We start from the raw sequence: 15679 nt of genomic DNA, 5'->3' as shown, positions 1-15679 counted from the left end.
GAGGGGATTAGGGTAGAAGTGAAGTGTAAATGATCCCAATTTTAAAACACTATCTGACAACCTATTTAAACTACCACTTGGAACTACTTATTTACATGTTCTTCATTCTAGATGTTTCGCTTTAATTTGCATTCGATAAATTTCTCAAACATTTTTAAATTTTCTTTTACACATTTTTTTTTACATTATAAAAGAGTAAAATATGAAATTTTATTATTTTAATTTCTGATTTTCTTTTTCATTTCCAATAACAAAAGTTATTAAAAAACGATAAACCATAGGATGCTCTTAAATTTTTTTTGTAAATAATTAAGCATAATATTTCCGTTTGCATCAAAATTAAGAAAGAAATTTTTTTTTAAAATTTTAAATGTAAAGACTTATTTAAAAACTTTTCTAAAAGATTTGTGTATAAGTATGCGTTGTACAGCACAACAGCAAAAAAAAAAAAAATACTTTAAAACAATACATGCATTTATTTTGAGAAAATCATAAAATTTTATAAGTTTCAAAGATTTTGCCCGGGCTTCTATAATTAATATTAAAGTAAGTATAAGTATCATAAAAAGATCCAAAAGATTTGTGAAAACGTTCGCATTGTACAGCACAACAGCGAAAAAATAACTTCAAAACAATCCATGCATTTATTGTAAGAAAATCTAAACATTTTATAAGTTTCAAAGCTTTGATCCAGGTTTCTGTAATAATTAAAGTATAATTATTAAAGTAATGATAAGTTTGATAATAAGAATCAGCCTTTTAAGCAAAGCTTACTAACTTTTCTGTTTTATTTTTATGTGTTATCATACTAATATATTCTATCTTACATTAGATAATAGGCATCTAAATGGGATCTGAATATAAACAAACGAAACACCGTATTTATGGCAACATAAAAATATATTCAAAGGAATGCCTTAAAATAAGAGTTTTATTTCATGGAATCGTATTTATGATAGTTTTTCCGTTTCAAATTGATGTTTACAATGGCTGTTTTATGTATGTTAACTTCTCTTTTCGCTTGTTTGAACATTTCTGTTTTCTAAATTTAAGATACACCTGAGTCTTTTGTTGGAATTTACGACTGAATATATCTAGGTTTGGGTTTTTGAGGATATTTTCTTGGATATCCTTCAATTTTTCACTTTGATCAAGGTTAGGATATTTTTGTTTTAGAACATCTGTGCTCAACAACAAATGTTTCTTGTGACCTTATAACATGTCTATAGATAAAAAAAGTATGGATGCAATATAAACTTTCTTTTGGAGATGGATAGTGTAATATGTTTGACAGAAAAAAAACTGAAAGAAGAAAGAAACAATTTCAATTTCAGTTCGATATGCCGGGAGCTATTATTTAAAAATACTAATGGTATATAATTCTTTTTCTGCAGGTTGAAAGATGTAAATTCTAAAACACGGATTGATTCATTAATACTATTAAACATAAAAACAAAACTGATAATATCTTGACTTACAACTTCCGGAGTTGATATCCGACAGCTTGACAGTATCGTTTCCTGACTGAATCCGAAAAGCGACCCCAATTATATGTGATCAATTCAAATGTAGATATTATATTAATTTCAATGAAATTAAAACTTTCATTTGAGAATCAAATTTTTTGGAAACATGGGAAGAAACGGGGAAATTGTATTCTCATTCTTTTATTATACGCTGGTGTATATAAGAAACATTAAAAGAAATTGCAGTATCTAGAACTACTGGACCGATTTTGATGAAATTTGATATGTACATACATTGATACAATACAAAACAAATAACCATTCAACAATTGTAATACACACGCATGATCGTGCGTAACACTCGTTGGAGTCGGAAAGTATGAAATTGCCACAGGGCAATTCAAGCCAATTGCCATAGAAAATGATAAACTGCCTTATTTCAAGTATGAAATCACGCTGCAAAGGCTGTATATCTGTAAGAGGAGACCACACCCCCCTCTTAACTCAACTTTTTTTTGTTCATTCTGCTACCGCCGTCTTATATCTTCCGACTCCTACATGTGTATGAATGGTTGTATTGTACCAATGTATGTGCTCGTCGAATTTCATCAAAAACGGTCCACTAGTTCCAGAGATAATCGAAGTCTAAAAATTCTCGTCACTTCTTACACCGGTGTCTATATTTATTTTTTTAATTTTATCACATTTAACCATTATTTCTAAGACTAAGCAACTATAAAATTGAATTAAAATCTTATAAATGCGTTTCATGATGGAATCCTTGCATTAATTTTCTGTGCAAATTCATTTGCACACTTAGTGATAATCAATTATTTACTATTAAAATATAATTTGTGGAGGTATTATTCCAGTTTTATAAAGCAAGTATTGGTAGAGAAGACATTTCTGGTTCATTTGCGTCTTAGTGATGACTGCATATGTTATTTTAAATAAAAACTTGATTTATTATCGAATATTTTTAATGTTAAACTAATAGGGTCAGATCAGAATAAAAATAGGTAGTCATCAGAAGAGATACATTTTTATATGACAATTTTACCTAGCAACAATTTTACCACGGCCCCAGTTGGGTTCAAAATTGGCTCGACATGGGCCCTATAAGAACATGCAATGCGGGACCAGTATTGGGATGCCTAGATTTTTGGTCCTAGTATGCCGATATAGGATAATGTTGGTCCTAGAATGGCATATAGGTTATACATTGGCCAATATCGAATCTACATTGGCTAAATAATGGATACAAAATATCGGAATATCGGGTGAATCGGAAAATTCTATATAGGAGCGATATGGGTTGTAAAGTGGCTGTAAAATATCGGGTAAATCGAAAAATTCTATATAGGGCCATATCAGAAAAATATAGGCCCTTTGAAAACCTCACAAAGACAAGATTCGTGAATATTGGCAAAATTAGGACCAAGTTATTTTGCTGCTAGGGTATGAACTGTTGGACTGCACCGACCCACGAAGATCTAAAAACCCTCCAATTCTGAAGGCAAAAATTTCAAATTACAAATGAATGAACAGTTATTGATGGACACTTACAGCTTAGAAAAGGATCCAAAGTCGTCGAGTTATCGATAGATGATATATGCAAAAGCAAAGCCAACCCCGTATTATTAATATGATATTAAATCTTAAATAATCTGGCTAAAATTCAGTCACCAAAAAGACTGTTAGAATTTAATACAACACTGTATCTCAACGATTTTTGTAGTTAGAGAAATAAAGCAGCTTAAACGAAACAGAGTTAAAATAGATTGATAGATTATACACTTGTATTAAATTAAAATGTTAGCCGTTACATACATTGTTTGGAAGAGAACGAAATACACTGTTGTAAGAAAAATTTGCAGACTGGGTCGATTATCTCTAGAATTATTGGACCGATTTTAATAAAATTTGATGTGTACATACATTGATACAATACAAATAACCATTCAACAATTGTAATACACACTCATGATCGTGCGTAACACCCTTTCGAGTCGGAAGGTATGAAACGGCAGTTGCAGAATAAACAAAAGAAAAGGGTTAAAAGAAAGGGTCACCTATTACAGCAGGCCTTGCAGTGTGATTCCATAATTGAAATAAGGCAGTTTATCATTTCCAGAGGTGATTGGCCTGAATTGTCCTGTTTCAATTTCATACTTTCCGACTCCAACGAGTGCTACTCACAATCATGCGTGTGCATAACAATTATTGAATGGTTATTTGTTTTGTTATTGTATCAATGTATGTAACTACGTATCAAATTTCATTAAAATCGGTCCAGTAGATCTAGAGATAATCGACTAAGTCTGCAAATTCTCTCAAGTTCTTACACCAGTGTATTTATATTCGCTTTTTATGAAATGTAATAAAATATAATAATTGGTGTCATTTAATTATATTTGGATTAAGAATGATTGAAAAAAAATTAAATTTATGAAATTGAAGAAGTTTTATAGGCTAGGAAATATGCAATGTCTACGATGGCGTCACAGATTTTTTTTTCTATTTTTTTAAAAAAAAATTAAAAAACAAAATTACAGTTTTCTTATGATGCAGATTTATTAAAAAAAAATGCTGGGAGAAAATCCTACATATTGAGAACACCAAAAAAAGTACAAAAACATGAAGTGTTTGCGCAAACATAGTTACGAATTTTCTTTTTATTTTAAGGATATTATTCGAACTTTTTTTTGAGTAGAGACCTATCATCGCGTTTTTAATTGAAAGTTTAAAAAGAAGGTACTTTTTTTTTAGTTTTAATCAATGCTTTAGAATTAATTATAAGCTCTACACCTTTTCAGATAATCTTTATTAAAATCTTCGTTTATAAAAACTAAAAATTTTGATTTTAGTGTTTTGTTCCTTTCTTTTAATTGAGTATTAAAATCTGTTCCAAACTAAAACCTAACATTTCGTGCATATTCTTTTATTTGGGCAATTATAAAAAAGAGATAAAAAAAACTTTTGTATTTTTAAAGTTCACTCATATTTTTTAAAATTTGTTTTAAAATTTTAGTGATTAATAATAAAAATTACTTAGAATTTCATTTTTTTTAAATTTAATTTTTAATGTAAAATTAATTAAGTTTTGTTGACTGACTTCGAACTATACTTATAACTTTAGTTCTTATAACTAAAATCGTTGAAAAAATTACTTGAGAATCGGTTTTTTAACAAACTATTCATTTCCTTTTTTTAAATAAACTATTCATTTTAATTTTTAAAACATTATTCATTTCATTAGTTAAACAAACTATTGAAATTAAAAAAAAATATTAAATTTTTCTTAGTAAATTTAAAAAAATTTCCTTTTAAACGCATTTTAGTTTTTTTTATAAAATAAATATGCACAATGAAATGAAAATTAATAATTTTTTCTATTTTCAATAATAATAAAAAGAACAGTTTTTACATCCCTCTTAACAGTTTCTAAACCATGAAATACGGAATACGGCAAACGCAGCTAGCATTGCTAAATGTCCTTACTATAGTATAAAATTAGTTTTCAACTTTTCGAATAATTAATTTTTCAGTCTTACATGTAGTCTTTCTCTAATTGTTTTAAAACAAATTGTTCAAGAAACTTATTAAAAAAACTATTTTGTGTGATTTTTGCATATATTATTAAACATTATTTATACACTGACAGACTTTAGTGCACGTCGGCTAGCATGTCGGCTAGCATGTAAGGATAAAAAATTTCATCCCCGATTTAGAATTTTGCCTTCCCCTGACAAATTTTGTAAATGATATGTATACACAGTCGGATTTCTATTTAACGAATTACCATTTTGTGAATTTCTCTATTTTGCGATTTTTTTCGAGGAACAAAGAACATTTTGGAAATTTTTTCATAAAATAACTTCGAAATAGCCAAGTGAATTTTCTATTGAACAAACTTTTCTTTTGAGATCCATTTTCTCTATTTCCCAAAATATTTCAAACTTGTTAACATATTTTATGGGGGAAATGACCTTGAATTGATTTTTGGAGAAACTTAACTTTTAGAGAGAACAGTAAAATCTCTTTCCCGTTTTGTTCGCGTTTCAAACAAAAAAATTCAGACAAAATGAACGGATTTTATGAGTAGCAATTAAACTTTAAAACGCATGTAGTAATGTATGTTTAAAGTTATTTTTATAATAAATGTAGCTATATTTTTATGCATTAATTAAAATTTTTTAGGTGAAAATGTATGTAGCATGACAGTGTAACACTGAATGATGTTTTGCTCCATTCTTGTTTTCCATGCAGATTTCTTTTATGGTTAAGATTTGAAAAATAATAAATAGTAGATACTAGTTTAGAAGATAAAGGTGCATCCATTGCTATTTTAATGATACCTAGTTTTTTATGAATTTAAAACCTGTTTTGTGTTGTTTAAGTATTTCAAAAGGTGATTTTCTATTTAACGAATTTTCCATATAACGAACTTATTATCGGGATTGAGCGACTTCGTTCAATAGGGGTTCGACTGTATTCATCTAGATTAATCTGATTTATATTTAGCATGTGTCAGTATTTTTAAAAATGATTTTCTAATATCTTATATTAACACTGACTTATATAGCATAAAATTCGTTTTAAAAATACTGGACGCAACTTATATATAAAGCATACATCGAAGAATTTATGATTAAAAATAGATCACATTTATTGTCGACAGTACTACAAATATTAAGAAAATATTTGCTATTCCATTCACCTAATAAAAGAAACAAATTTAAAATAGTTCTTTCAAACATCTTATAAATTCTATTCATATTTACAAAGAAATGCTAAAATGTAGCTAGTCTTAAAATAAAAATGCATTAGTTTTTCCATTCATTTTTTTTCTAATTTTTTAGATATCTTGTTTTGCAATTCACAGTTAATGAATACTAAAAGGGAAACCTGTTTTAAAGCATGTTTTATTCATGAAGGAAAATTTGCACGTTAGCGAAAAAGTCTTGTTTAAAATTTAAATGCATTTTGTTTAATATATAAACCTAAAGAATAAGGCTTAGAAATAAAACACACGCTACTTAAACTTTTCTTGTTGATTTTGTTCCATTTTAATTACTCGATTATTTAAAATTCTTGCTCGGTATTATGTATTCATATTTTTGACACTTAAACGCTATTTTTACTATAGAAGCATAAGAGAAAAACTATTTTTACAATTTCTTTTCAGTAGAAAATATGAAACAGGATTTTTTTTTCTGAAAGAATGGATGAAATCACCTACAAAAGTTAATCACCTAACTCTTTCATCAGAGATGAAAGAGACAAGATATTTAGAATAAAAATTATTTAGTATGAGAATTTAAAAGCTCTTTTTTTTAATTGATATGAGGTTTTTAAACAAATGTTAAAATTATTTTTGCGATTTTTTTAAATTATTCGATTATTTAATGGCTTTATTTTTAGAGTTTAAGATTTTTATGATTTTACTAAATATTTATAACTTCTTTTGTCTCTTATAAAGTGGGTAACATCGCTTTTAAAGCGATTTAGTTTCGGTAGTTGAACTGTAATTATAATTTGTGTGTATGAATAATGTAATGATTAAGTTTAGTGTGTGTAATTTTTTTTTTTTCGAATCGTTTTCATTCTTTTATTTTACGAAATTTTATCTTTTTCTAAAGTGTCACCAAGTTTGCAGGGAGAATTAGGCATTAATAATTTCTTTTTGACTTAGATAGTTGGCAACACAGCTTAGGTTGTAGGATTTGCCCGCGGCGTTTGCTGCTGTTTATATTTCTTTCATTCTGTATAACTGTTGTTTTTTTTTAATACGTAACTGTTAAATATTTTTATTTCTTGTGATTACGATCACTAAAGATTTTGCAAAAGGAGTATGATTTAAATATTTTAAAATTGCTGGAAAAAATTTTAAACACGATTAAAAATACGTAAAAAAAATCTCCCCCATGTTGCAAAAACACAGAAAATATCTTCAATCTTTATCTACCAGTGCATAATGATACCTCCTACCATAAATAAACACTTTAAGTAACACATTAAGTAACACCATAATTAACACAAAAGTGCATAGATACAAAAAAATGCATACAAAACTAGTGCATAACTACAAGGTCAACAAAAAAAATTTTGTCGCAAGTATTCGTATTAAAAAGCTCTTTGCACTTCAAGTATTTTAAAATGCTATTTAAACTAATTTAATCACTAAATCATTTAAAATACATAATACAATGCTTTTATATAATCTTAAAATAATTGATTACTGATTACTAATAAATAAAAATTTTAATTTTCAGGGATTTTAAACCTATCAAAAAAGACATCAAAGTGTTCAATTATTGTGATTATTTAAAAAAAATTAATTTCGATTTCAATATCTTAAATTGAATTGCAATTTAAATTAAAGTTTTGTAACTAATGTTAGTTAGTTTGGAGAACATTAAAAATAATTCTGATCATATTACGTTACAAAATAATTATGTCAAATGGAAGTCAACTCGGTTTACAGGATACAGCTGGCAACTTTCAACTGTGTGCCGGTATTATTTACTTGGAAAACGCATGAAATTTAAGTTACTGCCAACTGAACATTTTAATCGAATTCGACTGCTTAAGTTTATTTTATTGCTTAAGTTTATTTAATTTTAAATATTTAATTTTCAGAAAGAGAAGAAATTGCTTGCGACGGTGAGAAACCACTGATCAATCCGGTCTCTGGCAAAGACTACCATTGTGGCGAAGGTCCGGATTCCAAAAAATGTCCACCCAGTAGCTATTGCCACAAAACAACTGAATTCGCTAAATGTTGTCGAGAAGGTATGGGTTTAAATTTCACGTAGTAAATAAATTCATGTATTTTATTTCATTTGCTGGAGCAAAACTAATTTTCATTATTAATAATTAATCACCCAATTTCATTAAGTTAATTCAAAATTAAATTGCTATTGATTCTAGTTGCAATTGAAAAGAGCTGTGCTGATTCAATCCACGGTTGCTGCCCTGATGGAAAAACAAAAGCACAAGGTCCTGAGCAAGCTGGATGCCCTAGTAAGTACTATTCACCATACATATGCATATATATAGTCACGCCAACATCTGATTCATTTTAAATAACTTGGTACTCGAAGAACTGCATGTTTTAGGGGTATTTAAAGTGAAAGAACTCATGGATCTGATCTGATTTATATTCTGGAAATACGTACCTCTCAGAATCTACGTGGATACGTACCATCACCATATGTTCATGCAATAAGTCATATCTATTGTGTTTACATAGAGGGTGTAGCAAAACTAATAGTTGAAACTTGACGGTAAATGTGGGAGATAAAATGCCGACGATGTCAACCTTCATCTCTTTAAAGGTACCTCAAGATAGAATCCAGTTAACATATGTAACAATCCCTGGCCAAATTATTAGACACACTCTAAGATTCTATGTAAAATCTTAATTATCAGGTGATACTATACAGCTTTATTGTTTTTACGCAACTGAAACCGGTTTGCAATTGTTTACATTCGTGTATCGTTTGGTTCAATTAGACGATATATAATGTAAAGTCGACGATTGAATAAATCAGACAATATAATTATATAAATATAGAATATTTGTTCTATCAGGCATTATATTAGTATTTTATAATAATTATACTAAATTATTAGACGCACTGTAGTGTTTTAATAATAACATGTTTTGCACGATTTTATGGGCAATACTTTTATATTTAAACATACATGTAATGAGTTTTTATTCAGGATATTTTTATATACTCCCATTTTGTATTTATTTTCAACGTATTGCNAACTATAACTTGACGGTAAATGTGGGAGATAAAATGCCGACGATGTCAACCTTCATCTCTTTAAAGGTACCTCAAGATAGAATCCAGTTAACATATGTTACAGTCCCTGGCCAAACTATTAGACGCACTATAAGATTCTATGTAAAATCTTAATTATCAGGTGATACTATACAACTTTATTGTTTTTACGCGACTGAAACCGGTTTGCACTTGTTTACGTTCGTGTATCGTTTGGTTCAATTAGACGATATATAATGTAAAGTCGACGATTGGATAAATCAGACAATATAATTATATAAATATAGAATATTTATTCTATCAGGCATTATATTAGTATTTTATAATAATTAGACCAAATTATTAGACGCACTGTAGTATTTTAATAATAACATATTTTGCACGATTTTATAGGCAATACTTTTATATTTAAACATGCGTGCAATGGGCTTTTATTCAGGAGATTTTTTACATACTTCCTTTTTGTATTTATTTTTAACGTATTGCATTACAATGTTAACCCATTGATACACGAATATAAACAAGTTTCAAACCGGTTTCAGTCATATAAAAACAATAAAACTGTATAGTATCACCAGATAATTAAGATTTTACATAGAATCTCATAGCGCATCTAATAATTTCGCCAGGGACAGTATATACTAGTGAAATCATTTTTATAATTGTTGTGGTAGTTACATCACAATACAACCCCACCAGAAGTTTATCTAGCTGAACGGGTACCACTAATTGATGTATATCTGAAAAACCGGGAGAGCTGTCTTCAGGTCACCGGTATGTGTTAAGTTCACGTATGTGTGCGTGGTCACTATTAGCTGTGTTGCTATTAGCAGTCGAGTGTGTTAGGATCCCGTTGTGTGTAAATGAGACTGAGAAGCAACAGCGTGAAGAGGACAATGACGCAGTCACAAATGGCAAGTCACCTGTACCAAGTAGACCATCCATCGAAGTAGGCGTGATCATACTGCTTCCAAATGTCACCAATGGGGGGTGGGATAGAATGCCGACGATGACAACCTTCATCTTTCTAAAGATACCTTTAGATGGTATCTAGTTAACATGCGTTAAATACTAGTGAAAGGATGTTTAATAATTGTAGTGATAGTTACGCCACTGTAACTATAACAAAACTTCCCAACTTTTTTCAAGTGGGGCGTCAGAAATCAAAGGGCGAATTTAACTCCTTTTACACAAATAATGAATACCAAATTGAAAACTATTGAAAAAATGCCTCTGTATTTGACCACCAGCAACACAGACTACATATGGAGTGAATCACGTTCATTCCTAGCATTTTACTAACTTCAACGTCTGCGATGGGTAAGTCGTACTTAAATTTGATGGACGTTTCGTGCACAGTGGTCTTTAGATATCATCAAAAAAAATTATGTTAAGACTACTTTGGAAGGCCAAGATACGGGCCCCCACCACCAATCAAACTGCTCGGAAAGGTAACAGAAATAAGGATTCAGCAAGCAAGCACTCTCTCAAGCTTTGCCCTTTGTTTACTGGTAAAAAATAAATCCGGTAAATTTTACGTATGGTATGATAATGACATTTCAAGTAAAAACACAAGATTCTGGTGGTAAAAACCAAAATATAAGGTATTTAAACCATTCATTTGGTAATTTTTCTGTGCATACTGTACGATTTACCTGAAATTTTGGTTTTCAAAATTCTAATTCTTATTATCATACATTTAGTAAATAATACCAAACTGAAAAGTAAATTTTACCAAATAAATGGTATTTATGTCTTGTTCTGAGGTTTCACACCAAAATGACAACACTTTATCACTTTCACCAAATTTTATCGCATATTACAAAACCATATTTTATTGTTAGTATAACGTACATTGCATATACGTGCTATTATCGTACATTTATACAATGAATGTACTTACGTACATAAATGCATGTATACGTACATACAATATTTTTACATACGTTCATACATATGCTGTCTGTGTTTACGAACATACAAAACATTGCATTTGCATACAAACTCATATATGCGTACATGTAACATAAATGCACGCATTTAAAAATTATGTGTGCTAAGCATATGCGTATTGCATGTATTATGCATATTACAATGTAATTATGTACATTGTAAGTATAAACAACGTTTGTACAAACATTGTACATGTATATATAGGAATCAAAAATTGTATGTACATGCATGCGTACATTCTACGTACATAAAAATATGCAACCCCATACATATTTACATAACGTATTTACTTATAGTATGCAATCGTAATTACTTTTAATCGTATAGTTGGATTACACGCAATCAAAATTACTTGTAATCACGATTACATGTAATCATGATTACCTGTAATCATATATTTTGATTACTTGTAATCATAATTACCCGCAATCGTTTTTATTGTGATTACTTGTAATCGCAATTACTTGGAATTATGATTACAGTTGTAATCATACTTTTGGTAAATTCTAATCACTATTACAAGGAATTGACTACTGTTATCGAAAAATATAATCGATTACATTTTTGCCCAACTCTGGAAAGTTGTTTCAGAATGTTCTATTATTTGCTTGTGTATTATATGACCATTGTATATGTAACATTCAGTATAACCATATAATAACTATTTTTCTCCTACCTTTTAAAAATTTTCCTACTTTTTAAATTTAACCGAATTGCAAACCTATTGCAAATGTTGAGGTAATTAGTAAACGCAAGTTACCTCAATATATAATTCATGAATTTTAAGAATAATGTTTTCTGAAACAGGTAATGTTTCAAATGCATGTCTTTCCAGGTCAATGTAATTGCAATAGGTTAGGGTCGTTTAGCCTTACCTGTGATCCTGCAACAGGTCAGTGTCCTTGCAAACCAGGAGTCGGAGGTCTCCGTTGCGACAGATGTGAACCAGGATTTTGGGGACTGCACAAAATATCCGATGGAAGCAGTGGTTGCTCACGTAAGCAAACTAAATTTATACAACTGATTCTAGAGAGTCATGATGGCTCAGGGGATAAAGCACTCGCCTCCCAATGAGGTGACGCGGGTTCAATCCCAGCGATGGTGGGTCGATTTGAATTCCGCACCCGACTGGCATCGAACACAGTGCTAACGTAAAATGTCCTCAGTGATAGACGGATCGTGTGTTAGAGCCCCCTTGCCATCAGGCTAATCGTGGAAGGTTTTCGTGGTTTTCCTCTCCATGTGACGCAAATGTGGGTTTGTTCTATCAAATAGTCTTCCACAAAGGCAAATTTCATGATCCAGGAGTTCCCCTGTGTGCCAATTTTTATCAATAATATTGCCAATGCCAATTTTTATTAATAATATTGCCTAGAGAATTCCGCATCCGGCTTGCACCGACCATGGTGGTGACGTAAAATATCCTCAGAGGTAGACGGATCATGGATAAGAATACCCTTGCCATCAGGCTAACCGTGAATGGTTTTCATAGTTTTCCTCTCCATTAAATGCAAATGCGGGTCAGTTCCATCAAAAAGTTATCCACGGAGGCAAATTTCTCCTAATACTTGATCCACGAGTTCCCTTGTCATCTGGATTGGATTCCAAATTTCAAAGCTACGGAGTTGAACATTAGTAACCGTAAAGTCTAAATTGGGTCGGCTGTTCAACGACGGTTGTAAAATAAAATAAAAAATTTCTTCTAGAAACATAAAATTCAATTTTTTATGATTCGATGTGTTCGGTTCTAATAAAAAAAAATTCGACATGTCTCGTTATAATTTTCAAATATTAATGCAACTTAGGATATTTTTTGAAATTGAAGAATTTGTGAGTTTTAAAATAATAGCAATGATTTTCCTGTGGCATGGTTGCTAAGAGTGAAACTCATAAATCTGGCTGAAAGTTAGAGATCAATAATTTCTCCTAAATCCTGAGAAAAGATCTAAATTGCATATGTTACCGTGTATGACCGAAATGAAGACTCTCACCGGTGAATGTTGACAATCGCAAAGTCGCTTTGGTGAATGTCCGCAATATTTGTTATATCTGATTTGATGTTCTTGATATTATTATATTTATTCCATATTTTAATATCTGCTGAGGATAGATTTGGAGAGACAGCAGTGTTCGGCGTGCTGGTTAAATGTATACCGGCCAGTGGCACTGAATCTTAGAAGAACATTGATGTAGGGTATATCGGGCAAATGTATACCGGACAGTGCCCGTATACATTTCGCATTGACTACATCAATCCCTAATTTCGTCGACGCTCGTACCATGAATTTGTGGAAAATTAATCTCGGAAAATGGATTAAAAACTTGGGCAAAAATGTTATCCTAGGGATAAAATTAAACGAAATTTGTTACAAGCTGCAAGGCTGTTTTTAAAAGGATGTGTTATCAAATGAAATATCACTTTTTTCTAAATATTATACAATTTTGTGGTTCAATGTATTCCTATATACCTAATTGAGTATTTAGGAAGAAAAGTAAAAGTAAAGTAAAGTATTGTTAAATAAAAAAGTATTGTTATTGATTTTTAAAAAGTATTGTTGTTTATTAAAAATCCTCGCATTGAACTTTAAAAAAATAAATGAATGTTTAACAACCATCCTTAAATTTGATAATAAACTCGGAGATTACAGTGTTTTAAAAACATTCACCTTATTTATTTCTTACATTAACTCGTAGGTAATCGGTGTTTAAATGTTGCGTGATTTCCTCACTCGGAAAATTTCCCCCTTTTCCTAACTATGGCTTCGGAAAATTTTATTTTATCTCCACGTCAGCATATTCCAAATCCTTACTGAATGAGGTGAACCGGGTTCGAATCTCAGGGGTGGCTGGTAGTCACGTCACGAATTCCGCATCCGGGCTGCACCGACCACAGTGCTGACGTGAAATATCCTCAGTGGTAGACGGATCACGGGTTAGCGTACCTTTGGCAACAGACTAACCGTAAAAGGGTTCGTGATTTTACTCTCCATGCAGCGCAAATGCAGGTTAGTTCCATCAAAAAGTCCTCCACGACGGCAAATTTCTTCCAGTACTTGATCCATGTGTTCCTTTGTCTTTTGGATTGGGTTCGAAATGACAAGGCTGAACGTTGGTAGTTGTAAATCCAAAAAATTGGGTCGGCTGTTCAACGACGATTATAAAAATAAAATAAAAAAAAATACTTGTTAAAGTGTGCTGGTGGGGGAGGGTTAATGCAAGATTTAGAAAAGCTAAAGTAAGGTTAAGGGGTAATGTGCAGAGCGTGAGGAAATCGCATTACTTTCAAATGTTACAAAAAAATTGTTATTTCAGCTTGTGACTGTGATCTGTATGGTTCGGTACGAGATGACTGTGAGCAGATGACTGGGAGATGCGTCTGCAAAAACGGAATTCAAGGAATGAAATGCAACATCTGTCCCATCGGAACAGTCTTGGGACCCGATGGATGTGTAGATGGTAAATAAAAAATATTCTAGGTCATTTTTAAGGTCAAATCAGGAATAACTGCCGCATTATGCCAAAAAAGGCTTACTAAGTATGTAGATTAAATTAAATAAATATAGTTATGTCAAGTCAAAATTCATGATGGTCCAACATCATTTCACCATCATCCAACATTTTCCATTATGCGTTCATGGTGCTTGATATGCCAACAAACTGTGATATTAATATGGTTAACCGTCAAGAGAAGTTTGATGCACCAGCTATCCATGATGGTCTATGATGGTTCCACCTATATATTTCCATAGCTCCCATGTTTAATGGGAACTATGGTTGGTTCAGTAGGAATATACCATCAAAACAATTTATTTTTTTCTTTCTGTTGGCCCATTAGAAATCAGTCCGAATTCCTACAATGGGGTCATAGTTACTTATGTTGGTTACCATCAAAAATATAATGGTTCATGATGGAATTATGGATGGTTATCATCAAGATTATGTTGGTCCATCAATAGAAAACCATCAGAAATTTTGACTTGGGTACATATATATATATATATATAGACAGGGCCGGCGCTAAGCATTCGCCTCTTCGCCAAATGCGATGAAATCGTAAATTTCGCGAAAAAATTGTTTTTGCGAAAGTATTGGTGAATGATTTTTTCTACTGGAAAGAAAAATATATATTTAACTCGATCCTCAAAATTACGTCAAAGCGAGTTTTTTTCGAAACAAATCAGTATTTTTTATTCAATAAGAGTAATTTTTTGTAGATGCTCCGCATAACCAATAAGAATTGGATCCAAATAATATAAACACGAACAAGCTGCAGTAAAATAGTTTAGTATGGGAAAAAGATTGATCATAAAAAAAATGATAAGATTTGTATTTGGAGAAGACTTTCAAAAAGTGGCGAATACTTTTGATATTTAGGAAATTTATTGGCTATTAATTGAAATTTGAATTCCTAATTTAATATATATATATATATATATATATATTTTTGTTAAAGTCGAAAGGGAA

At 30.7% G+C, this 15679-nt stretch overlaps 1 protein-coding gene across 1 annotated transcript in view; it reads left to right on the top strand.

Annotated features, from left to right (window-relative positions):
* The window catches only part of LOC122271476 (agrin), a 373447-nt gene that overhangs the window by 319367 nt on the left and 38401 nt on the right, over window positions 1-15679 (top strand). The window contains exons 12-15 of the mRNA XM_043052884.2: window positions 8109-8261; window positions 8400-8492; window positions 12051-12212; window positions 14528-14671. Of these exons, the coding sequence (XP_042908818.2) occupies window positions 8109-8261; window positions 8400-8492; window positions 12051-12212; window positions 14528-14671 (552 nt within the window). The remainder of the gene's footprint in view (window positions 1-8108; window positions 8262-8399; window positions 8493-12050; window positions 12213-14527; window positions 14672-15679) is intronic.

Source organism: Parasteatoda tepidariorum, chromosome 7 (genome assembly GCF_043381705.1).
Source record: "Parasteatoda tepidariorum isolate YZ-2023 chromosome 7, CAS_Ptep_4.0, whole genome shotgun sequence".
Classification (NCBI taxonomy): Eukaryota; Metazoa; Arthropoda; class Arachnida; order Araneae; family Theridiidae; genus Parasteatoda; species Parasteatoda tepidariorum.
This window is presented reverse-complemented; position numbering and strand designations above follow the sequence as displayed.